This window comes from Hyperolius riggenbachi, chromosome 5 (genome assembly GCF_040937935.1).
Source record: "Hyperolius riggenbachi isolate aHypRig1 chromosome 5, aHypRig1.pri, whole genome shotgun sequence".
NCBI classification, from domain to species: Eukaryota; Metazoa; Chordata; class Amphibia; order Anura; family Hyperoliidae; genus Hyperolius; species Hyperolius riggenbachi.
The window spans coordinates 195,176,038-195,201,583 of NC_090650.1; the positions used below are offsets into that span (position 1 = coordinate 195,176,038).

Sequence of the window (25,546 nt, forward strand, 5' to 3'; positions counted from 1 at the left end):
CTTTTAATCCAGCCCAGCGTCAGCCCAGTCTTCATCAGCAATGCTTTGTTCTTTAATCCCCTGATCCAGTCCAGCGTCAGCCCAGTAAACCCCGCAGCAGCGCGATCTCAGCTGATAAAGTATCGGAACATCTTCAGCCGCTATAGCGGTAATCCTCGGGGGCTTCCGTGCTTGAATTGTTTACTTCCGCTCTTATGACCCCGGCGCACGTGCGCCGGGGTCATGTGATGACGCAACTAAACAATTCAAGTACGGAAGCCCCCGAGGATTGCCGCTATAGCGGCTGAAGATGTTCCGATACTTTTATCAGCTGAGATCGCGCTGCTGCGGGGTTTACTGGGCTGACGCTGGACTGGATCAGGGGATTAAAGAACAAAGCATTGCTGATGAAGACTGGGCTGACGCTGGGCTGGATTAAAAGATTAAAAAGAATGAATACAGCGGATTACATGCGGATGATTATAGCGGCTTTCCCTATGCCGCTTGTCAATGTGGATCGCGCTTCGGGGGCACCCTGGAGAGATCAAAGGACAAGTGGATTATAACAGCGGCTTCTCCTATGCTGCTTATACATTGTGGATCGCTCTGCTGCAGCTGCCACCCACTGCGGACTACCACTGCTACTGCTGCCATGCCACCCACTAGGAAAAAAGCACCAAGGTGGGTTACATTCGGACTATAAGACGCAGTAACTTTTTCCCCCCACTTTTGGGGGAGAAAAAGTGCGTCTTATAGTCCGAAAAATACGGTAAATGCAGTTTACATAAACATCTTATCCCAACAGTTTTATAAAAACAGATTTCGAACCACACTATGCATGCATGTTTACTGTGTGTTGAACTGCTCAGGCTTTAATGCTCCCTACTATTGTCCGTTTTATATGTGGTACAGAGCTATGGAAGATGCTGGTGCTATATAAATAAAAAATAAAACACCAGAAGCAGGCTTGTAAAAGAAACAGGCCCACTTATACAATTTAATCTGGGTCAGGTTTTATTTAATGCTGTACCATTTCAGAGCAAAACTGAGTTTATGACCAAAACTACAGTGTTCGATTTTGCAGTTGAGAAACAAATTTAGTCTAAGGTATGTGAATTGTTAAAATTATATATAGTATGTAATTGCATTATGCAGTAAAAGAAGAGGTCACAGGTAAACTAGGCAGACTGCTCTCCCACAAAAAAAGGTACTCCATTTGATTAGCCCTCTATAATGCTCATTTAGTCTATTTAGTCTATTAATAGAGGCTGTTAACGCTTGCAGCTTTGTCATGGGTATATTTTAGAGAGTACCTGAAGTGACATAATGAGAAACAAGTATATGTACAGACACAATCCCACAGAGAACTAGGTGGTGTTCTTTTTTTCTGGCTGCAAGAGTTAAGAATCCAAGGCTTTAAACAAATTTCTTGCCAAACATCAATAACCCAAAGGTTGTTAAACTGTATGTGAAAAACTGTATGTGGCAGACAATGCTCGAAGTACTGAATGTATCTGTTCCCTGCATTAGATGTATTTTTTTGACTTGGCGTAACTACAGGCCTCACAGCCACAGGAGGGCCCAAAGGCAGTGCCATTCAGTGCAGCCAGGCTCATCCAGCAGCAGCATCACTAGAAGGCTGCAGGACATTCGAACCACACCAAATTTCCTCAACAGAAGGGGTGGCATTGCCAGGCTGAGGAAGGAACAAAAAGTGAGTGAATTAGACTATGTTAGTGCCTGATTTGGCTCGTCGTCCTCAAACAGCACTGTGAACAATTCTGTGCTGTGCTGAGCAGGACAGACAAAGAAATACCTTCCACCCAAAAATCCTCCCGCTGCAAAGTGGGCAAGTCTGTAGGACTGCAGGAGAGACGATACGTGGCGCTGCAGAGAGACGGCAGCACAGGGGAGATAGTGACTGCTGCTAGGAGAATTGCGCATGAGATTCATGTGCACTTTATGTGTAACTGTGTATTGCATGTGTGTAATGTCGTGTGTGTGTGTGTGTGTGTGTGTGTGTGTGTGTATATAGAGAGAGAGGGAAGCATGTTGCTCTTCTGTGTAATATGTATACTTTTTGTGTACTTTCTGTGTACAGCAATATTACTGCTGCTTCATGCACCAACCCCATATAGTACACCTGAAGTATGCATGCATAAGTTGGCTATACCTGGAGGCCCTTTAGTGGTCTATTAGCATCTCTTTCCTCCCCTTTGTTTTTTGTTACAAAGGTTTCTAAACCTGTACACAGCTGATTAAGAGCATGACAAAAGAGAACATGCCAAGAGGCTACAGCATGCAACATTGCTCATATACTGGTCTCAGTCAGAGCTTTCAATGGGGGAGAGTACAAAGATGGGGAGGTCTGCAAAGCTGAGGGACCATGGAGCTTAAGTAGGCCCTAAAGAAGGCCCAGGTATGGCCACACATACGGCAACACAGCACAATAGATGCAGGTTGGGGCCCCCATCCAACATTTTGTACGGGGGCCCAGTGATTTCTAGTTATGCCCCTGCTGCCTAGGTTTGCATTACAAAGATTATTGCAAAGATCGCGGTCACTGTATTTTGAGCAATATTTAGCCTTACTTCTACTGAAAACTGAATGTGCACTACTGTAAATACTTGTGAAACAAGTGTCTTTAACCTTTTACCTGTGTTCTTGTGTGAGAACTCAGAGCAGGGCATCCTTCACCTGCTATCTCAGACTGCCTAATGCAGCTGACGAAGAGTGGGCCCAGGGAGCAGTTTCATAGTTACTTATAGATTTTATGGTCAAGATTGTATAGGGAATTATCTTGGCAGTCCCCGGTTAATGATAAAAACAGGGACTTAACCGTAATCTGTCCATAGTTTGAAAAATTATGCCATAGATGTGCCTACCCTAGCTGTATTAGCACATTATCGTTCTGACCTCAATTATCACAAGCCTGCACACAGTGCAGCGCTGTGAGCTGTTACACATCTGGACCCCCCCAGGAATCACTGTGCCCTCCCACCCCCCACACAATTGCCCCCACCCCCTGCTCAGTAACTTACAGTTAACTCCAGCTAGGCTCCAGCAGGGTACAGTGAACAGTATAGGGTCTGTAAAACACTCCATGTCAGCCTATGAGAACGGACACCATCTGTTCTCACTAGGCTAGTTGCCGCATCAGTGTTACCCGCTTTCATCGCATACATGCAGTTGCGACGTAATACTCATGTGTCCCGCCGCCCATAGCCACTGCTTGGTCCATTCTGAACAGCCCGGGGGTTGACACTCCTGCTGGCCCCCAAGCACGGGACAAGCGGCGGCGGCAAGACAGGTAAGCGGCGACGCTTACGTGCTGTTGCAGCAACACTGCTGGCATGGAACAGTCGGGTATTTTACACAAAGCGGATGCAGAATGGACGGAATGCATCCGCCTCGCTGACACGCTTTCCGTTTCCGGTCATCATCCGCACGAGTGTAGACTGACACACACACACACACACACACACACACACACACACACACACACACACACACACACACACACACACACACACACACACAATTTCTCTCCCTCCTGCCTCTTCCCCTTCCCTTGCTTGTTTGTTTGCACTCCACACAAGTTTTATGGCCTCTATCAGGAGAGCTGCAGTCTGAGTTCAAAGATAAGCATTTATTAAACCTTAAAATGAAAAGGTGAACAGAGGCCAGCACTAACTAGGGTTGGTACTATATGTTCATGTTTATCTCACCATACCACAACACTTTAGGAGCGCTTTATGTAAAAGTGGTTCAGGGCTATATCAACTAGCTCCTTAATTATATGTTTAAAAATATATACTTACAGGTAAAATCTGGAAATGCTTTATTTTCTGGTGATGACACAGTGTAAGCACAAATGCCTTTGGATTACTCTGACTGTCTCGGAGGAGAAAAAGGCTGTAAGGAAGAAAGTAATCCAAATATTTAGCTCTCTAAAGCTCCAGGTAAATTTTCACTAAACAATTCAATCTTCAGTTTTATAAAACTGCATTTGCAATAATCCATAAACATATATACTGCATTTTGTTCTACGCCGCCCTACTGGTTAACCAAAAACCTTTGAACATTCAGAACATATTAGAAGGCAACTGAGTATGAGGTCTCATCCGTCCAGCATTGCCTGTGCATCAAAGATAGCATACGTATCCAGTGATGAGCTCACGAGTAGTGAGATATTGGAATCCATGATTAAAATCAGCCTTGATTGCCTCAGGTGTGCGGCTGGGAGAAAGGGGGTTACTTACCCATAAGACCGCGGTCCTCTATGCGTTCCAAGCATCTTGAACGTGTCCTATTGGACGTGTTGCAAGACTCACTATGCGCACTTCCTCCTTCAAGCCGGAAGGAACGCATAGAGGACCGCGGACTTATGGGCAAGTAACCCCCTCTCTCCCATCCACACACTTGAGGCAATCAAGCCTCATTTTAATCACGGATCATCCTCACTAGAGATGGTCGGAGACACAATTTTTCCTTGCAAGCTCATTTAATGGAAAATTGCATCCAGCTCAGAGCAGGGGCTTAACCACTTGAGGACCACAGTGGTAAACCCCCCTAATCCCCCCCTAATCGCTCTCTTGTCCCCCAGGAGGACAGCCGTGTCACACGGCTGTCCCCAGTACAGCGCTGCTGCTGATCGCAGCGCTGTACTTAGTGAAAAAGATGGCGGTTTTGCCGTCTAACAGTCACCCCCGCTCGGAGACTGAAGACGGGGCGGAGCTCTGCCCTCCGAGCAGGAGATGCGCGCGCAGCCTGCGCGAGATCTCCTGCAAAACAGATCCAGGTACATCACCTCATGTTAGGACATTTAACTTCCTTGGCAACAGCCCCCGAGCCAGGCTCGGGTGGAAAAACATGCTGGGAGCGGTAATCCCAAGCCATGCTTGAGGTTGCCACTGGGAGGAATATGCAGAACCTGCAGCACAGTGGGCGTTCGTAATTCCTGTCGTCTTCTGGCCCTGGGATATTTTGGGTCCCTTGGGTGAGATCATGTGACAAATGGCGATTTCACCATAGGAGGCAAAACGCCACCCGGAGGGAGAATTACAGCGCTGAATCCCAGGGAGGTCAGTAATGTACAGGGCTGCTGCAGAGCTCTGTGCAGTGATATTTTTTCCATGCTTTTAAGGTCTACAAGCTCATGAAAAAATTGCACCGCTTTTAGACCCTAAAATCCAGAAAAAATGATACAGCCAGGGAAGTTAAAAAAAGATATAAGTAAGGCTCTAAAGGGGGTGTGGCCAACAGCAAAGTCAGCTAACCTTCTACAAACGTGCATGCAAATGCTGTGCACGTTATGCGACATGCATCAAGAGCTGCAAAGATATGGTCTGTACAGCGGCTACAGGGAAGAGAGTAGTGAGGACAAGTCACTCCGCTGGAACAAGGTAAAAGTAAGACGCTGCTGCACTGCACAAAGCTGTTTAATACTTGCACCTATAAAACCTAAAACCTGAGAAATTGTTCATTTTTGCAGTGGTCTCTTTTCAGAGCTGTATATCGAGGAGCATTTTAAGCCATCTCACAACAGGGGTCACTTGGCAAACTATCTTTTTACAGTACAAGCTATAAGGGCCAGTTTCCAGTACACGTGGTGCGATCGCTGCACAGCAAGCAAACTGCAGTCAGTGTTAATCAATGGGACCTTTTCCACCGACGCAAATTTCCGGTTGTGACAAGATGCGGCTACATTTATGGGTAGCATGCTGCAGTTTTCCGCAGTTTGCATGCGGCTCCCGTAGGGATTGTATTGAGGCGCACCGCATTGCGACCGGAAGTACATGCGGGTGTATGCGATGCGGCAATTGCTCCACATGCCGGCAATGCGGCTAGTGGAAACGGGCCCTAAGAAATAGGCCACCTTTACATTTATCCATTTTTCTTTTTTAACACTCCAGTGCGAACAGTCACCCAACCCAAGAAATTACAAATTTGTTTCAGTGCTTCTTTTCCTAAACTTTCTTAGAGTACACCTGAACTGAGAGGAAAATGGTGGCGGCTATATTTATTTCCTTTTAAACAATACCAACATAAATTAAACAAACAACCAGGGCCTGATGGCTTTAGAGCCTTATATTATAAAAAATTAAGTGATGTTCTTGCCCCAAAACTGGTCACCGCTTTTAATAGTATACTCAAAGGCACCAAATTCCATTCTGACTATTACAGCCATTATAAGTATGCTCCCTAAGCCTAACACTAACCACCTCCCTCTGGTCTAATTATAGGCCAATCTCGCTCTTAAATATTTATGTTAAATTACTAGCGAAAATCTTATCAACCCGTCTCAATATAGAAATCTCATCCCTTATGTACAATGATCAAGTAGGCTTTATGCCCTATAGACAAGCAGGTGATAGTGTAAGACGTCTTCTACAGCTCATGCACCATGCATGCGCCTCCAAAATACCCTCCATGTTCCCTTCTTGCCCTTAACAAACTATTAGATGCCTTTGGAAAAGTCTCAGGTCTCCAGGTTAATTCAAATAAGTCCAGAGCATTGAATATTTCTTTACCTCATAGATGCATAAATGCAAGCCTTTCAGGATGCCTTTGAATTCTAATTGGAACAACAAACTCCCCTCTCTGGGCATATATTTCAATTCGTATAATACCCTATATCAACAGAATTACCCTGCATCGGCAAAGGAATTACTCAGATTACTAGAATGCTGGAAGAGGTACTCTATTTCTTGGCTAGGCAGGATAGCAGCAATAAAAATGACCCTCCTTGGGTAGACATTGGAAAGTTTAAATGGGCTTATTATGGATTCTTCAACCTTCTCTGGATAATCCCAGTAGATAGAAGCAGATAGAAACAAAATGAACATTCCCATAATAAAACACTCCCTTACAGTATAGGACAGGTTTAAATACTCTGGGAACTTATCTCCCCACAGAACGTTAACCTCCTTTATGGGAAATCCTTCTTTCCCTGCAGGACTGGAATCCCCCGCATGCTTCTGCTGGTGGTCTCATTCTCAACTTACTACAGGATGCGACTTGTTCATTGACTCTGGATTGCAAACTCTCGTCTCCTTACGCAAACAAACATCTTCCTGCCTCCGAGACCCTCTGTTATATGCAAATCTCTCATTTTATGAAAACTCACCTTACCTACACTACGTCCCTGCTAACCAGAACTCCATTCGAACATACCTGTGCATCCGACCCGTTTCCCCTGGTATCGTCTCAATATATAAAGCACCATCTCACAATCAATCCAAACACAAACTTAGATATATTAGTGATTGGGAAAAAGATCTAGGAATCTCAATAGACCCTGAAGACGTCACCAATATCTGGACCAACATCCCCAAAATCTCCATCAATGCAGACCTAGTCGAAGTTAATTACAAATTACTTTTTCGTTGGTATTTGGTTCCACATAGTTTGGCCAAATTTAATAAAGACATCTCCCCAAATTGCTTCAGGGGCTGTAGTCGTTTATGACAGAGTGTGTACCTCTTCCTTAACCACTCTGGCGGTGCATTTCTGGCTGGAATTAGGAGTCAAAAGCGGTTCATTTTTTTTCAAGAATTTTAGCCCTCCAATTCTTAAGTCAAAACTCACCAAAATATGCCAGAATAAAAGCCTAGTAGACATACTGCATATAAATAAAAGACTAGGACACAAATTTGTTGAATAAATAAAATTTATGAACAAAAAATTGTAAAACTGTACAAATAAGGCAGGCAGAGAGTAATCAAAATACAGGCAGACGTTGGTGCAGGCGGCGGGCAGAAAGTAGTCAAAATCCAGGCAGACGTCGGGCAGGCAGCAGGCAGAGAGTTGTCAAAGTCCAGACGTTGGTGCAGGCGGCAGGCAGAGAGTAGTTAAAATCTATAAATAGCGTGAAGTTAGGGAGCTCAGTGTATTTTTTATATAACAACACTAGCTTATTATATAACAAATACACTCTGAGCTCCCTAACTTCACGCTTTTTATGTATACACTATATAGGTGAGACGAGTGACCCAATTAAAAAGGTTGATATCCCATGCCCCTTGTCTTTACTATTAGTAGTCAAAATCTAGGCAGACGTAGTCAAAATCCAGGCAGACTTCTGTGCAGGCGGCGGGCAGAGAGTAGTCAAAATCCAGGCAGAAGTCTGAGCAGGTGGAGGGCAGAGAGTAGTCAAAATCTAGGCCGAGGACGGTGCAGGTAGCAGATCATCATTATATATATATATATATATATATATATATATATATATATATATATATATATATATATATATATATCTCACTTTTGCACTTTCTTGCCCAAAAAATTCAGGTCACTTTAACATTAGCCCCACCCAAGTCACGCCGTCACTGATTGGCCGGAAGAACAGCGGGGACATGGGGATCCCAGGGGGCGAAAACAATAGCAGGTAGCTAGGGGAGAAAGCTTGGTGCACTTACATAACCATAATCAACAAGTCTTGTTCTCCTGATGTGTACTATCTAATGCTGAGCTGTCGACCATTTTACCTACCCAGGGAACACAGTTATTATGGCAGTGTACATTTCACCTCAGGCCAATATGTCAGCAAATGAACAAATGTTTGATGTCATTAGTAAGCAACATAACTCACCCCCTGATGCAATTTTCATCATTGTTGGAGATTTTAACCAAGTAAATGTTAAGAATGTATATCCCAGATTTTATCAGCATGTAAACTGTAAAACCAGAAGAGAAAACACCTTAGACCATGTCTATACCTAACATAAACAGTGTCTATAAGATCACCTCCCACCCCCCACTGGGACAGTCTGACCATCTATCTTTGTTTCTTATTCTGCCATACAAAGGCACTAGCAACACTGCTAAACCAATTAGCAAGGCTGTTCAAGTCTGGCCTGAGACTGCTGTCTCTCAGCTCCAAGATTGCTTTGAACATACAGCCTGGAAAATATTATTTCATCAAACAGACCTGGAGATGTGTACTTCCACTGTATTGTCATATGTTAACTTCTGTGTGGACACCATCACTGTCAATAAAAGAATTATTGTTTACCCAAATAAAAAAACATGGATGACAAAAGAACTTAAATAACTCATAAGGAATAGAAATAAAGCTTTAAAATACAAGACAAAGAAGCATATTCTTCAGCCAGAGCAAGTCTGAAAAATGGCATAAGATATGCAAACTTAAGTACAAACAAAGGATTGAGGAACACTTTGAAAATGACAAAACCAAAGAGGATGTGGCAAAGCATTAAACTATTCACTGATAGTTTAAAAGAAAAATGGCACACAATACACACTGCACAATAACAACCCCAGCCTAGCAGAGGAACTTAACTTCTTTGCTATATTTGAAAAAGGCATCAACCAGCCATCAGTCAACTTTGGGCCCACTACAGACTCACAGCCTTTAATCCTTTACATACATGAAGTGTGGTAGGCACTCACAAATAACACCAGGAAAGCTCCAGGTCATGATGGTGTGCAAGGACGTGTGCTCCAGGCTTGTGCTGGTCAACTAGCGAAAGTTTTTACACAAATATTCAACCTCTCTGTGTTCTTGGGTGTAGTCCCCTCATGCCTTAAATCCACAACCATGGTGCCAGTTCCAAAAAATCTTAGGATAACCTGTCTTAATTATTACCAACCAGTTGCTCTAACCCCTGTCATCGCCAAGTGCTTTGAACGACTGGTAGCCACACACATCAAGGCCTCCAACCCAGCAAATCTAGAACACCACCAGTTTGCCTACCAAACAAATAGATCGACTGAGGACGCCATCTGTGTAGCTCTCCATGCTTCCCTCTCACACCTGGAAAAGCCCAACTCCTATGTTAGGATGCTCTTTGTTGACTACAGCTCAGCATTTAACACCATCATACATAGCCAGCTGACCAACAAACTCCCTGCACTAGGTCTTGCTCCCTCCATATGTACCTGTTATTGGACTAACATCCCTCAAACTGTCAGACTAGGAAAACAGACATCCTCCACCCTTACCCTGAGCACTGGCGTGCCACAGGGCTGTGTATTAAGTCCTCTCTTCTATATCTATGCACTTTTCACCTATGACTGCCAGCCTATCCATACCTCAAACATAATTGTTAAGTTTGCAGATGATACAACGGTCATTGGGCTTATATCAGACAATGAGGAAGCTGCACACAGAGAAGTTAGGAACCTAACTGCTTGGTGCGACATTAACAACCTGTTATTAAATACAAAGAAGACCAAAGAAATTATTCTGGACTTTAGGACCACCAAAAAGACCACTCACTTACCACTAATGATCAGTAATGATGGAGTATAATATGTTGGTACAGAGTATTCCTAGACTTGGGTGTGAGGTCCGTGGTCTCAACACCCTGGAACTAGTCTGAAGTATAACAGAATGATAACACAGAGTCCCTAGTCTTGGGTGTGAGGTCCGTGGTCTCGACACCCTGGAACTAGTCTGAAGTATAAAAGAATGATAACACAGAATCCCTAGTCTTTGGTGTGAGGTCCGTGGTCTCAACACCCTGGAACTAGTTGAAGTATAACAGAATGATAACACAGAATCCCTAGTCTTGGGTGTGAGGTCCGTGGAACTAGTCTGAAGTATAACACAATAATAACAGAGGTGATCTGGCTCAGTGTGAATTCCCAGGTCCTCCTGGTTCTAACACACTGTTGGATCTGACTAAGGTCTGATTGCTTCCACGTAAGTGTTCGCAACGGCAGACAACCTGAAAGTGACCAGCACCAGACACTGACTCAGACGATTTATTTGTGACCCAACAGTGGTCACTGGCAACTTCACTCAACTAGTAACACTTCAACAACAAAATACACTTTCCTTGCACATCACAGGTCAAATAATACAATCTTCTCCTCTTCACAGCCGGTGCACAGGTAAAAGCTGTGGAATAAAAAGGTTAAGTTACACAGAAACTTTTAGATGGATTTGAGCTACAAAAGGTCTTCTTATACAAACATCAACAACTTTACAACACCTTGAAGTCACAGTACCATTACTGAGGTATAGGGGCTTGGGCAGGGGCAGGTCTACTGAACAATTCAGTTCCTATTCAATTTCTAGAGATAAGCGCTACAGTTGGAAAGTAACTATGAATAAGTGTATAAATGCAAAATGTCAAAATGTCCCACTTATTTTGCCCTTATTAAACTAAGCAAGATAGATATCACAGTCTCTGTTGATACTGTTGCAAGATGACATAAGATAGTCTCTCAAGGCTGTATGCGCTTCCAAAAAGGTGTCAGCTCCACCTGAATCAAACGTTCTAGTGTGATGGGTAGCACTCCACACCATAAAACATTCAGCAGAAAGGCAGGGTGAGTGTGATACCATATGGGATGTACTGATGCCTTTATGCTGAATGTTTTATGGTGTGGAGTGCTACCCATCACACTAGAACAATTCAGCTCCTATACAGTCTCAGTCCCCTGTAGCCAAGTTTAAGCTATATTGCTCAGCAAAACCTTAGGGAATCAATTACTCTCTTCAATACCTACTGTCCTATACCTTAAATGTTTAGACGGTAAGGCCTTTTGGCCAGGGCTCTCTTCCCTTTTGTCTAACAATGCTGTGTAATGGGTGTACATACCTCCCACCTCTGTGTAAAATATGTTGTTAATTTGTTCACTGTTTTAGCTGTTATACCCTTCACTGTTTTAGCTGTTATACCCTCTTGTATCAACTGTTTGTATTGTAGGCTTTGTACTGTTATACCCTGTATGCTATTGTACAGCGCTGCGGAAGATGCTGGCGCTATATAAATCAATAACAATAATATGGCACTGAACAGTTTCCACAGTTCGTTGGTTGGCAATATGGCATCCAAACGAGTGTTCACTTTACTCAGAAGTTGAAGAGAAATCGAGGGCCCAATATGGTGTAGTATGTCAAAATTGATTGGATAAATGAAACAGTGAGATGGTAATACTCACAAACACGGGTTACCACCTAGGTAACCACTCATTAGGCAGGTGAGGAGATTAGACCTGTCCTCACTCAGGATTAAGAAGTCGCTCTCTGTAGATAGGAAGAAAGGGGGTAGATCACCCCTCCACCTGGGGTGGACTCAAATATATTGGTAGGTGAACAGAGGCGCCAGAAGGATAAAAGTACATAAAAATTTTAAAAAATTGCTGGGAGGAAATGGTGGACTCGCCTCCGTTAAAGCAGACACCAAGGACTGTAAATGTATAGATATACACATTTATTGAAAATACCCCAAAGATGCAACGCGTTTCGCGTGCACAACCCACTTCTTCAGGCAATAAGCAGGGGATAAACAACAGCAATTCAGTTATAGCAAGCAGAGCACCTCTGTGATATCTTTGGGGTATTTTCAATAAATGAGTATATCTATACATTTACAGTCCTTGGTGTCTGCTTTAACGGAGGCGAGTCCACCACTTCCTCCCAGCAATTTTTTAAAAATTGTATGTACTTTTATCCTTCTGGCGCCTCTGTTCACCTACCAATACACTTTACTCAGAAGATCTCAGACTTTTGCTCTTTATACTGTATCTCTCAACTCACTATACTCTTGAGCACCACTTGTTTAGATAGGGCTTCCCAAAACAAACAAAATAAAGAAGGAATCAAACAATCAAAAATGGGTTAGAGAAATAAAAACAAACAAAATAAAAGCATAAAATTGACCAATGCACCCAGCTATACCATCAATATCTCACTCCTTCAACATAACTCTTCTCCTATGCTATTTGAAATTTAGGCTGAATAAGCTCTAATTTTGATATGTTGCAAAACTTGTAACTCCAACTTTGTTGACTCCATCTCTGTCAGAAGTCACTCCACTTTTAACTGTAGTTCACTTTAGTAACACAAGATGCAGTGAAACTCCTCCTCCACTTCTCTTCTTTAATGCTGACAGGTCAGACTCAGTTATCTCTCACTGACAGGTTCTCTTTATCTCCACCGCTTTTGTTATCCTTCTTTCTCACAGGCCGTGCACTTAGGTAACACATAAATCACACCTTGGTTCACTTCTCATATCAGGCTTTTAGTAAATACTGCAGAACACATCAACTTATAAACTGATGAACTGATGACTTAAAGCAGATTGACAGGAACAATGTCTTTGAATCAGGATTACTGCGAACGGCAAATTGTGTCAGTTCTGAGGGGGCTTAATGGAGGTGATCACTTTTCTGATGACAGAAAGGCACACACACACACTTTATATACTCGGTTGCAGGTTTTATTCCTTTGGCTGGGCAGCACTATCTTGCACCAACAAACTGATTATCACCACAATGTCACTGTCTCTTTAAGGCTTTATCAAACAGGCAGTTTCTAGTCACACCACTTTCATCAGAATATGCCTCTTCAGCAACTCGGGTTAACTGTCTCTATACTTCACAAACCTCCACTGAACGATGGCCCTTTTCTGAACACACACACTGTGGCTAGTGGCTGGCGCAAGGCCTACAATTATCTGGCCTGTCAGGGCCTCTCTCCTTCCGCGCTAGCTCGGATCTTGCCTGCAAGTACTGCACTTGGCCTCCGGTAACTGTCTGGCTCTGTTACCACTGGTGGTCTCTGGGTTTGCTGCCGGGTCCCCTCTTTTCCTGAAGGGGTGACTGCTGAGGACGTTCTCTCCCCAGCCTCCTCATCCGCTCACCGCCGCCTCCTGACTCCTTGGCGCGTGCTGAGGGAAACTGGTTAAAACCGGTTCCCTCTGGCTATGTCTCGCACGCTCTGCCCCTGCGCTGTGTTCGCTGCCTGGCCACGCAGAGCATCCAGAAGGTTCCACTGCTTTGTATACATTGTCGCCTTTGCAACTAGTCTATGCGACCATCCGAGCGCTTAGGCTTCTCTCTCCATGCGCCGTTTTAGTTCCATCCCTTAAAGGGTGCATAATTGCCACATTACTCATCATTCTTTACTTAACCTACCTATGGTACCTGTAAAGAACAGTTGAATGTGTCTAAAGATTCATATGTATGTTATTCTATTATGATTTCCTTTTCGAATATTGTCTATCAGTGTTTAGATGACAACTATTGTTTGAGGTTATAATCTGTTTATGGAAATTTTTGTATAATCTACCTTTTACAAAACTCAAAAAAATGATTGAAACGCTAAACAATACCAGTTGTCTGACAGTCCTACTGATCTCTTTGGCTGCAGTAGCGTCTGAATCGCACATTTGAAACAAGCATGTGGCTGATTTAGACTCAGAAACACCTGCAGTTACCAGGCAGCAGTGAGCAGTTGCCAAGCAGCAGCAAACATTTGTGGAGTTTTAGAGGCATTTCACTGCCTATTAACCTTCCTGGCAGTAAGCCCGAGCTGAGCTCGGGCTATGCCGCGCAGGAGGATATCTCAGCCCCTAGTGGGGCGATTCGCCCCATTTGAAGTGCTGTGCGCGCAGCTAGCACTTTGCTAGCCGCGCGCACAGCTTGATCGCCGCCGCTCTGCGGCGATCACCCGCACGCAGCGGCGGAAGAGGGCCTCCCCCCCGCCAGAGCCCTGCGCTGCCCGGACCAATGAGTTCCAGGCAGCGCTATGGGCTGGATCGGAGGCGGCTGACGTCCATGACGTCATTCCGATCGTCGCCACGGCGACAGGAGAAGCCAAACAGGGGAACGCGTTATGTACGCGTTCCCCTGTTTGCTATTGATGCCGGTGACGATCGCAATAGAGGGACACATGCGCCCTCTAGTGGCGTTTCATATGGCTACCACTCTGGTAGCTTTACATGAAACAAAAAAAACAAAAAAACGGATTTCTGCCTATTCGGCAGAAAAAATCAGCCGCCAGGAGGGTTAACTGCCTGTGGAAAAGAGGCTTTAAAATGCCTCTATAACTCTCACAACTGCTTTCTGCTGCTGCCTGGCAACTGCTCGCCGAGGACACAGTTCAACTGCTCGTGGAAAAGAGGCCTAAAAGAGACAGAGGCTCAACAGGACAGCCAGGCAATCAACATTGTTTAACTATCATCTGTATGCAGATGACACCCACATCTACCTCCACACCCCTGACATATCCACCACTACCATGGACAAGGTCTCCTCCTGCCTATCAGCCATCTCCTCCTGGATGTCCGCTAGGTTCCTGAAACTAAATCTAGACAAAACGGAATTTATGATCTTCCCACCCCGGCCATCCATGAACCTCCCAGATGTGCATGTCACTGTTAACCACACTACCATTTGCCCTACCTTAAGCCCGCTGTCTGGGTGTCACCCTGGACTCCGCACTCTCCTTCACTTCCCACATCCAAAATCTCACAAAGTCCTGCAACTTCCACCTTCGTAACATCTGTAAGATTCGCCCTTTCCTGACCTCTGCCACCACTAAATCCCTCATCCATGCCCTCATAATTTCCCGCCTTGACTACTGCAATGCCCTGCTGTCTGGTCTCCCTATGACCCGAACAGCCCCACTGCAGTCCATCATGAATGCGGCAGCCAGAATTATCCACTGCTCCCATCGCTCCACCACGGCATATCCCCTCCTAGAATCCCTCCACTGGCTTCCTATCCAGTCCAGAATCAGATTCAAGATACTGTGTCTGCCCTACAAATCTGTCCACAAAACCTGTCCAACCTACATTTCCGATCTTACTCAGAGGTACACACCTAGCCGCTCACTCCGCTCTTCCAATGAACTTCGCCTAATCGCCCCCCTCATCACCCAGTCCCATGCACGCCCCCAGGACTTCTCAAGAGCTGCTCCAACACTATGGAACTCCCTACCTCCACCCATTAGGGCAGCCCCCTCCTTCAACATCTTCAAGAAAGCCCTCAAAACTCACCTTTTCATTCTGGCCTACTACCCCTCACAAGTGCTCTAAACCTACAGCTGAACTCTAGTCCCCTACCATTTATGTCCTTACCTCTCCCTCTAGATTGTAAGCCTTTGGGCAGGGTCCTCCTCCTTTTGTGTCCTACCTGATCTTGCACCTCCATTACTGTGAACCCATGCTATGCATCTGAGTGAACCTAACTTGCCTAATCTCCATGCTCCATCCAGTCACTGACTAAGCATTTCCTGGTACTCATACTATGGTGTGTGATCTGGTTTCTTGTATTCCTGTATTGTCATATTGCTGTATGTCACCCCTAAATATTGTCTGTAACCTAAATTAATGTTCAGCGCTGCGTAATATGTTGGCGCTTTATAAATACAATAAATGAATAACTAAATAAACCTCCCTGGCAGTAACCGCAACCTTAACTTGGGTTAGGAAAAAAGAGCTTCGAGCAGTAAGCCCGAGCTCAGGTCGAGGTAGGGAATTTCCTGGTTTCTATGCAGATTAGGAGGCCCGCGCGTGATCGGCGATGTGCTGCGGGACTCCTGCCTTTCCCCCCGGCTACCTGCAGCCTCTTCTGGCCGTCGGGATCCCAACACCCCCGCTCTTCTTCCGGTGACTTGATAACCAATCACTGCAGCAGAGCGGCGGTGACGCCATTACATCAGTGGGGCGGGGCTAAGATTAAAGCAGCGATGCATTTTTTTTTTATGCGCAGGAAAAGCCTATATACTTGTATATAGATATATACATGTATACACAGACACCCGTGTATACGCACACGTGCACACGCACACGTACATGCACGTGTAGACATGTTTTTGCCTGGATTTTGACTACTCTCTGCTTGCCACCTGCACTAACTTCTGCCTGGATTTTTACACTCTGACTGCCGCCTGTGCTGACTTAAGCATCGATTTTTGACTACTTTATGCCTGCATCGACCTCTGCCTGGATTTTGACTACTCTCTACTTGCCTTATTTGTACAGTTTCACATTTTTTAAGTTTATTCATAAATTTAATTAATTCAACAAACTTGTGTTCTAGTCTTTTATGCATATGCAGAATGTCTACCAGACTTTTATTCTGGCATATTTTGGTGAGTTATGACTTAAGAATTGGAGGGCTAAAATTCTTGAAAAACCTTGTACCACTTTTGACTCATAATTCCAGCCAGAAATGCACCGCCAGGGAGGTTAAAAAGGTCAGCCTCCATATCTTTCTCCGTTCAGGTGTGCTTTACATTTTTTACATGATTTAAGGAACACTGCTCTATGCCAATTATGGTTTCATATTAGCACGTTTTTAGCCTTACCCATCCACAAGCCCTTGTTGTTTAATAATAGTTTGCGATTCTTCTCTTGATATTCTACCATGGAACCAAGGTTGTGTTTTGTGAATTACTACAAAACAGAGAAACAGTTTATTAAGGCAGAATTAAGTCATCCATCACACCAAAAAAGGGTGCATTTACTTACCTGTACTAAGTGTAGAAGGATGAAGTGGACTTTGGCTTCCTAAAGCATTCATCCGAGAACTACGCTTCTAAAAGACAAAAGCCATTATGTGAGCCATTAAGTGATACTGGACACCAATATCTTAAACTATCCAATATACTATGCTAAAGACCACTAGAGTTAGTGGTCATAGTATTGAAATAGAACTATAAAACAGCATACCACTGTCAAGTCAAATTATGACAGTCTACACGACATCAGGGACGCACCCTGAAAGAATGCACGTCTCGGTTCAGGTGTGTTTTAAAGAGACTATAAAGTGAAATGTATACATTTCACCAATCTTCTAATCAGAGAAAGTTGTAACGACTTGCCAGGTCTTTTTCCTCTAATGTAACCCTGAGAGCCAACTGGAAGCACATAGCCCTGTCCCCTTTCAGAGAAATGCTGTGGCACTCTCTCAGATAGAGAGAACATGGTGCTCGTCTGAAAGGGGGCTGGGCTAAACATCGGACGTTGGCGCACACAGGGCTCGGGACACCATTAGAGGAAACAGACAAGGAAAGTCGTAACTTTCTCTTATTATAAGATTAGTAAAATATTTATTCTTCACATAATAGTTAAGTATACTGTGAGCACGCTGGGTCATTGAAAAGGTATTATTACTTATTTCTGTGGGGCAGCACAAGTGGATTAAGTGGTACACCATCTTGGAGAAAAACTGTTCAAATGAATTAGTGGGCTCCCAGATGCATGTCAAGTAGGACTATACAGTTAAATCTGTTGCTCGGAACTGTTCACTGCAAAAAACAGCTACAATTTGCAGAAGAGTACAGACATTTGATTTTCATGACTTGCAGTCGGTTGCCTTATCAGAAGTCATGTATTGAGCCCAATTCCCCAGCATCCTAATTCCCCTAACCGAACTAAAGGCATTTAGGACCGCCTTCATTGACAAGTTCGATGACTGGATCCACTATTAGTCAGTAACGGTCACACATTGCATTCTGCATGGCTGCAGACAGTAGCAATCATCTGGCATTTTATTGAGTCACTTCACGTATGGCTGCCGTGCACGCTGTGAGAATGTTATTCTGGATATTAGCAGTTGATCATAACAATATTGCTCCACAGTGAATATCCAAGAAGTATTCAGTGGAAAAAACGCCTTAAGATGTTGCAAATTGAACAAGAGCTGTAGTCACAAAATACCGGCACATTTTTTTTTTTTTTTTTGTAAAACACCTCAAAACCTCTAGGGATAACTAGAAATTTAGCATATTCATAAAATTGGTGCATTATTTGAAGAAAAAAATGCAGAGGAACCACTGGAGAATATACAGAATCACTATGGAGCAAATTTATAAAGTGGCTGAAGGATTTTTTTGGGCATTTTACATTTTGGCAGTTTTTGACCCCGAGTACAAAAAACCTGTCAGGGTAAAATGTTACAGGCGAAACTTAAAAAATTAGAATACTGTGCAAAATGTATTTATGTTAGTAATTCAACAACCTCCCTGGTGGTACACAGTTTTTGAGGCTGCGTCCGCGGGAGGGATTTTTTAAATTAAATTTGTTTTAACCTTTGTAGCTAGCACAAGGCTAGCTACCATTGTCCCCCAAGTCCCCCGCACCCTTTTGATCCCCCTGATCGCCGCCGCTATACGTTACCTAGCTGATATCCCGCAAGCCTCCCCAATGAGCTTCAGTCGTCGCTATGGCTTCACCTCCAATATAGCTTCCCTGGTGGTCTAGAGTGGGCCAAACATAATGCAAAGTGGGGAAACCCCTTGAGGGACAAATTAATTTGACATGTATCCTCTAGGAGCTTCCAGATCCTCCATGTACCCACCGCTGCTGACCAGATCTTCATTTCTGTGGCCACACTCCTGTTCGTGTACAAGTGCAACCATAAAGCGCTAGCTCAGTAGCATGAAGCCACTGCCCCGTATACAGAGGAAAACATGAGCGACTGTGCTACTTGGCATGCACAGACCATGCTCTTACATGCGTAGCACAGTCATGCTCATATGGGAGCTCAACAACAATGGCATATTTGACATGACCTTGTTGAATATGCTTAGTGGGACCAAGAGATGGAATGTGGGACAATGGGAGGATTGGGAAGCCTCTGGATAATCCAGAGTCTCCCTTCTGAGGTAAGCATCTTATTTTATTTTCAATTCCAGGTTCAAGTATGCTTAGAACATGCCTTAAAGGACATGTCCGAGCTGCAAACTGTGCAGATGCTGACCTCGCCAGGTTGACCTCTACTGCGCCTGCGTGAGCGCCGCGGTCAATCACTCACATGTGGTGTCGAGTGTGCTGTGCAGGCGCAGTAGTTCTCAAACCATTTTGATCGCACCATTCGGCCAACAATCATTTTGGGGCCAAGGTGCGTCCCCTTTGTCGAGGTAAAATAAGACTGAATGGCAAGAAGAATTTACCATTCTGTTTTTCACCTCAACAGGACTTGCCTTGGCCCCGTACCAATAGATTGTGATCAAATAGCTAAGAATGTATGTTTATGGAATAATCAAGACCAGCTTCTTTAGTTTGTGGGCTTGTTACAGCTTATAGAGCTCTGACAAATATGCTACAGTGTATTTACTTCCTGGTTTGCACAGAAAATGTTAACCTCATGTATTGACATATTAGCTCAAAACTCAGCAGACATGGCAGGCAGTTGAAAGCTCAAATTACACTGGCTCATTACTTGCTGAAAAGGGAGAATTAGATAGACTTTAAACACACAGAAGTGGTTCCTCTTATGTTTTCCTCGTCTCCTGTGCAAGAGTTCAGGTCCACTTTAAACAGACAAATTCTCCCACTGTATCCTGCACAGAACTAGGAAACATTTGTGTTTGAAGCATTACTTATTCTATTTGTTTGGCAAACTCAGCATAACTATACAGTTAGACATTTACCCTCCATGCGTGACCTTCTTCAACTGCGGCACTTTGTGCTTCTAATGGATTTTCTATAACCCTCCCTGTCTGCCCAGAGAAGTCCATGGCAACCAAGCAATTTTCTGAGACACTCCTCTGGAAAAGACACAAAGATTAAGAAATACATTTCTGATTATAGATGCCTCATGTTAAGCCCAGTAATCATTGCTATGGCACCATCTCATGACAGAGTCCTGGGTAGTGGAGGTTTAGGGCCCGTTTCCACTTGTGCAGTGTGAATTCCTTGCGGTAAACGCAAAAATGAATTCGCATGCGAACTTTGACGCGTTTTCGCATATGTTAGTAAGTATGCGAATTTAACCATGTCAGTGTCTGTGTGCTTTTACATTGATTTTATGCGAAAACGTACGCAAATTTGCGGTAAAATTCGCATAGCGAAAAAGCATGTGAATTTCCTATTAAATACATTGTATGCGAATCGCACACCGCCTTGTGGTGTGCGAATTCTGATGGCTCTGCCATGCAGATTTTTCCTGCACACAAAACCGCACAGGATTTCTGACAAGTGAAAACAGGCCCATCCACTTGTATAGGTTATGCAAATCTGCATGCAGAAAACGCATGCAGATTCGCGATAGTGGAAATGGGCCCTTAGTGTGACAGTAATGATAGGGAAGGTGATCAAATAAATTGGTAGCATTACCAAAATACTACTATTGGCATTGGAGAATTTTTTTTTTTTTAATGTACGCAGCATAGGAGTGCTGAGTAGAGGTACTATGAAAAGAAAAGTGTGAAGTGGGTTATGGAAGTATAAGATGTTGGCAGAGGCAGAAGTGGGCAAGTAAAGCAGTTTTTTTTTTTAGGTCATGTAAGAAGAAGAAATCCAAGTGTGAGTAAGGATGACATAAACGCAGCTTTGTTAAAGAGTATCGCATATACTCGAGTATAAGCCGACCTATCGCATATACTCGAGTACAAGCCGACCCCCAAGTGTGAGTAAGGATGACAAACGCAGCTTTGTTTTGACAATCACAAACCTTAAAGAGTACCGTATATACCCCAGTATAAGCCGACCAGAGTATAAGCCGACCCGAGTATAAGCTGACCCCCAACTTTTACCCTAAAAAACTTGTGGTGGCAAAAGCCACAACCCCAACACCACCCACAGCCATGGCCGGCCACAACCATATATTAGAAAAGCAGTATAAATTCAGCAGATTACAATAATAAGCAAGGACATAGGCCTACAATGGAGATGGACATGCAAAGCACTCCTGTTGCAAAGTTTAACCTGGCATAAAGATAAAGCAAGAAATGCAGCGCCACATAGTCATGTATCTATAACTTGATATAGGATTGCAAGGATTCTCACCATTCAGTAGACACTGTCCCTATGTGCCTTCCAAGGCTATAACTCGAGATGAGGTTAGCAGGGATCTCCCATGGAAATGTCAAGTGTGTGGTCTCCCTCAGATGATGCACCACTGTGCATATAGTGGGAACAATGTAGGGGTTACTCAAAGAGTAGTGACTCGAGTATAAGCCGACACAACCACTTTTGGGCCACTTTTCTCGGCCCAAATATTAGGCTTATAGTCGAGTATATACAGTACTTAAAACCCTAATTCAAAGTTAAGATTTTTAATGCATAGGATTGTGCATACAACATTAACTAAGTTGAGTATCACAGGTTTGTACTTTTTAGGATAAATACATTGAAAATATTAGGGTGATTGGGTCCTGTAGGTCTAAAGGTGGCCATACATCAAGCGACTTGGATGGATCGACCATCCAATTTGATTATTACAATCGAATTAGATGAAAATCGTTGCAGAGTGCACGCCTGACCAGCAATGCGACCAATTTCAGGATGAAAATTGGTCACATTCTTGATTGCGCATGCTGCAAGATGTTATTCAATCAGGTGTGTGGCAGTAACAGCGTGCAATTTCCTGACAATTGAGACTAAACTCCCGACGCTGTCCCCTAACGTCAATGCCCCCCCCAGTGCCAGTGTAAAGTATATACATTACCTCTCCGCAGCCTCCGCTTGTGCCCCGCTGGCTTCCAGAATTCCTCCTCTCCATACATGCTTGCCCCACATGGTTACCTAGTATAGGCGCGCGTGTGACGCAACACACGTGCTCCCTTTCTAGGAAACCACGTGGGGCGTGCGTGTATGGAGACAGGAATTCCAGAAGCCAGCGGGGCACATGCGGAGGCCACGGAGAGGTAATGTATACATTTTACAATGCCACTGGGGGGGGGGGGGGGGGGAGAAAGATTGACATTAGGGGACAGCGTCAGGGTGGCGGATGCGGCGCACAGGGCCGATTCGGAAACCCACCTGTGGTGCATGGGCAGCTGACAGATCTCTCGCATCAGCTTCAATACGAGAGAGATTTGTCTCTTGGTGTAATCTGCCTATACATCGCTAGATATATGGGCACTTCAAGTCCTTTTAAAGTGACAGTGCAATTTAATTTGACAGATTAGGTCTACGGCGGATCATCACCTGAACTCTTCCACATCTTACCCACGATTATGAGAAATTAACTTTGTGGTCATTACTACAGCTCAACAGTCCTCTCATTGGTTCTACTCTGTGTAAACAAAAGCATGTGACCCTTCACACTCCCCACCTTGTGTCTTTAGTGTATAAATAACAACTTAACATACTTCCATATTGCAAGCAGTAGGGTGAGGTACACATGGCTTTTATAAAACACACAAGGAAGTGTATGGGGAGTAGAGATGGCTCGAACCTCCGATTTTCGGGTCGCGAACCTCCGATTTTGCACGCAAACCTCCGCGAAAAGTTCGGTTCGTGCGAACTTTCGCGAACCACAATAGACTTCAATGGATGGGAGGGGGGGGGGGGGGGGGGGGGCAAACTTCGATAACTAGAAACATTTATGCTGGCCACAAAAGTGATGGAAAAGATGTTTCAAGGGGTCTAATATCTGAGTTTTTTGCATGGGGGAGTGGGATAGACACCAAAAGTCCCGGGGAAATATCTTGATTTGTCGCACAGCAGCATTTTGAGGGCAGAAATCACACTGCATGCTAAATTGGAGGCCTAAAGTGCTTTAAAACGTCTTGCATGTGTATACATCAATCAGGTAGTGTAATCAGCATACTGCTTCACACTGACAGACCCAACTCACTGTGTAACGCACCGCAAAAAGCAGTTTGTGTAGTGACGGCCGTGCTGGACTACTGTGCACCATGGCGAGATTGCTCTTCCTCACTCAGTGATGTCAGGAAATGTCTGACTGCCTTATCAACTTTTGATGGTTCTTTCTCTACCATTGTTAAAGCTTTGTCATTGCTTCATTGTGATACGCAAGCCCCGCTGCAAGGTAACAATCACGAAGGGGAATTGACACATGTACATGCCTTTTGTTTTGTTGTTGCAGCTGCAGTGCAGCCAGAAAAATTAGGCAGGCATGTACACGCGCCAGAAAAATTGTTATAGCGGCCGCTGCTTGCTTAAAAATTCAGGAGTCCACCTGGAGTCCTGGACCCTGTTAGTGGTGGCAGAGAAGGGAGTCACACGGCGTGCAGGCAGAGATGCTGTGACTGCCTGCATCTCTCGCATGAGTGTCTAGTACTTCGGCCAGAACATCCCCAGCTCCCCAGAGCATGTCCTTTCACTGTAGTTGTAGAGATACAACTTTCTCCTGTTGTAGCAGGTGGTTGAACATCAGGAGCGTTGCATTCCAGCGAGTCGGGCTATCGCAAATCAAGTGTCTCACCGGCAAGTTGTTTTTCCGCTGAATATCGGCAAAGCATGCCACGGCTGTGTAAGTCCGACTGAAATGCCCACACACCTTCCTGGACTGCTTTAGGACGTCCTGTAAGCCTGGGTACAAATCTCTGAATTATGAGATTCAGCACATGTGCCATGCAGGCCACTGATCCACCTGTTTGTTCAGAGCAGCCAGGAGAGCTGCTCCAGTGCGACTCTCCACTTTGAGGCAAGACATGTCTAAGATGGCGTGACACTGTCGTACCTGGCATGCAGCATAGGCCCTGGGGAGCTGGGGCTGTGTAGCTGGAGAGGAGATCGCAGCACCAGTAGAGATAACCTGCCACTCAGCCAAGGAGGAGGAGTATGACAGCGAACAGGATGTAGCAGGAGGAGAGGAGGTGGCAGCAGGCCTGCCTGCAAGCCGTGGAAGTGTCACAACTAGGTCCGCTGCACAGCCACGTACTCCCCACTTGCCAGCGGTCACCAGGTTGACCCAATGGGTTGTGTAATGTACCTGCCCTGACCGTGCTTGGCAGACCAGGCATCCATGGTCAGATGGACCCTTGACCCAATGCTGTGGCCAGAGATGACACCACTTGCCTTTCAACTTCATGGTACAGTTTGGGTATCGCCTTTTTTGAGAAATAATTGCGGCCTGGTATCTTCCACCGCGGTGTCCCAATGGCCACAAATTGCCGGAAGGCCTCAGAGTCCACCAGCTGGTATGGTAACAGCTAGCGAGTTAACAGTTCCGCCCAGCCAGCTGTCAGATGCCGGGCAAAGGGGTGACTGGCAGACATTGGCTTCTTCTGCCCAAAGATTTCCCTCACGGACACATGGCTGCTGCTGTGTGCAGAGGAACAGGAACCGCTCAAGGTGAGAGGCGGAGTGGAGGAGGGTGGCTGTGACTGTGAACGTGCAAGGGAGAAAGCGGCTGAAGATGATGCACCTGAAGGAGGAAGAGGACAAGGAGGGTGGCTTTGCTTTTGTGTGCTGCTTTTCCTCAGGTGGTCTTCCCATTGCAGTTTGTGCCTTTTCTCCATGTGCCTTGGTAAGGCAGTTGCCCCTACGCGGCTGTTGGCCTTTCCACGGCTCAATTTTTGACAGCAGAGAGAACAGATAGCATTGCTCTGATCTAAGGCAGACACACAAAAAAAATTCCAAACCGCTAAGCCCCCCTGAGGTGATGGCACTATGGTGTCGTCAGCAGCTGATGTTGAAGGGCATGTTGGCTGGCTGTCCATAGGTGGCGATACATGGCGCCGGACACTGCCGCCAGCTGTTTCTGATGACGAGCTACCCCTGCTTCTTTCAGGAACTCGTCTCCTCCTACTCCTCTCTGACTCCCTCTCTGAACTGTCCCCTTGGTCATCTTGTCATCATAATCATCCTCCCCAGCTTCGCTTGCCTCAGACACCTCATAAACTGCACCAACAGCATGTACTTTATCATCCTCATCACACCTTATGTCCATAGTGTCGCCTAACTCAGACATATGAGGTGCTGTAACTTGCTTAGCGCCTTCATCTTGATGTAACAATATTGGCTGTGAATCAGTTAATTCCCCACCAAATAACTTCTGCGAAGTGTCAAATGCAGTGGATGTGGTGCTTGTAGTAGCGCTGATGGCTGCGGAAGATTAAGTGTTCTGTGTTAAATAGTCAACTACGTCCTGACAATCTTGG

General features: G+C 44.8%; 1 protein-coding gene across 3 annotated transcripts in view; it reads right to left on the reverse strand.

Annotated features, from left to right (window-relative positions):
* The window catches only part of GRB10 (growth factor receptor bound protein 10), a 307,083-nt gene that overhangs the window by 6,096 nt on the left and 275,441 nt on the right, over positions 1 to 25,546 (reverse strand). For all 3 annotated transcript variants that reach the window (XM_068234549.1, XM_068234547.1, XM_068234548.1), the window contains 4 exons: positions 20,123 to 20,239; positions 17,217 to 17,283; positions 17,054 to 17,141; positions 3,801 to 3,894 (listed from right to left, as the gene is read on the reverse strand). In XM_068234549.1, coding sequence (XP_068090650.1) covers positions 3,801 to 3,894; positions 17,054 to 17,141; positions 17,217 to 17,283; positions 20,123 to 20,239 — 366 coding nt within the window. The remainder of the gene's footprint in view (positions 1 to 3,800; positions 3,895 to 17,053; positions 17,142 to 17,216; positions 17,284 to 20,122; positions 20,240 to 25,546) is intronic.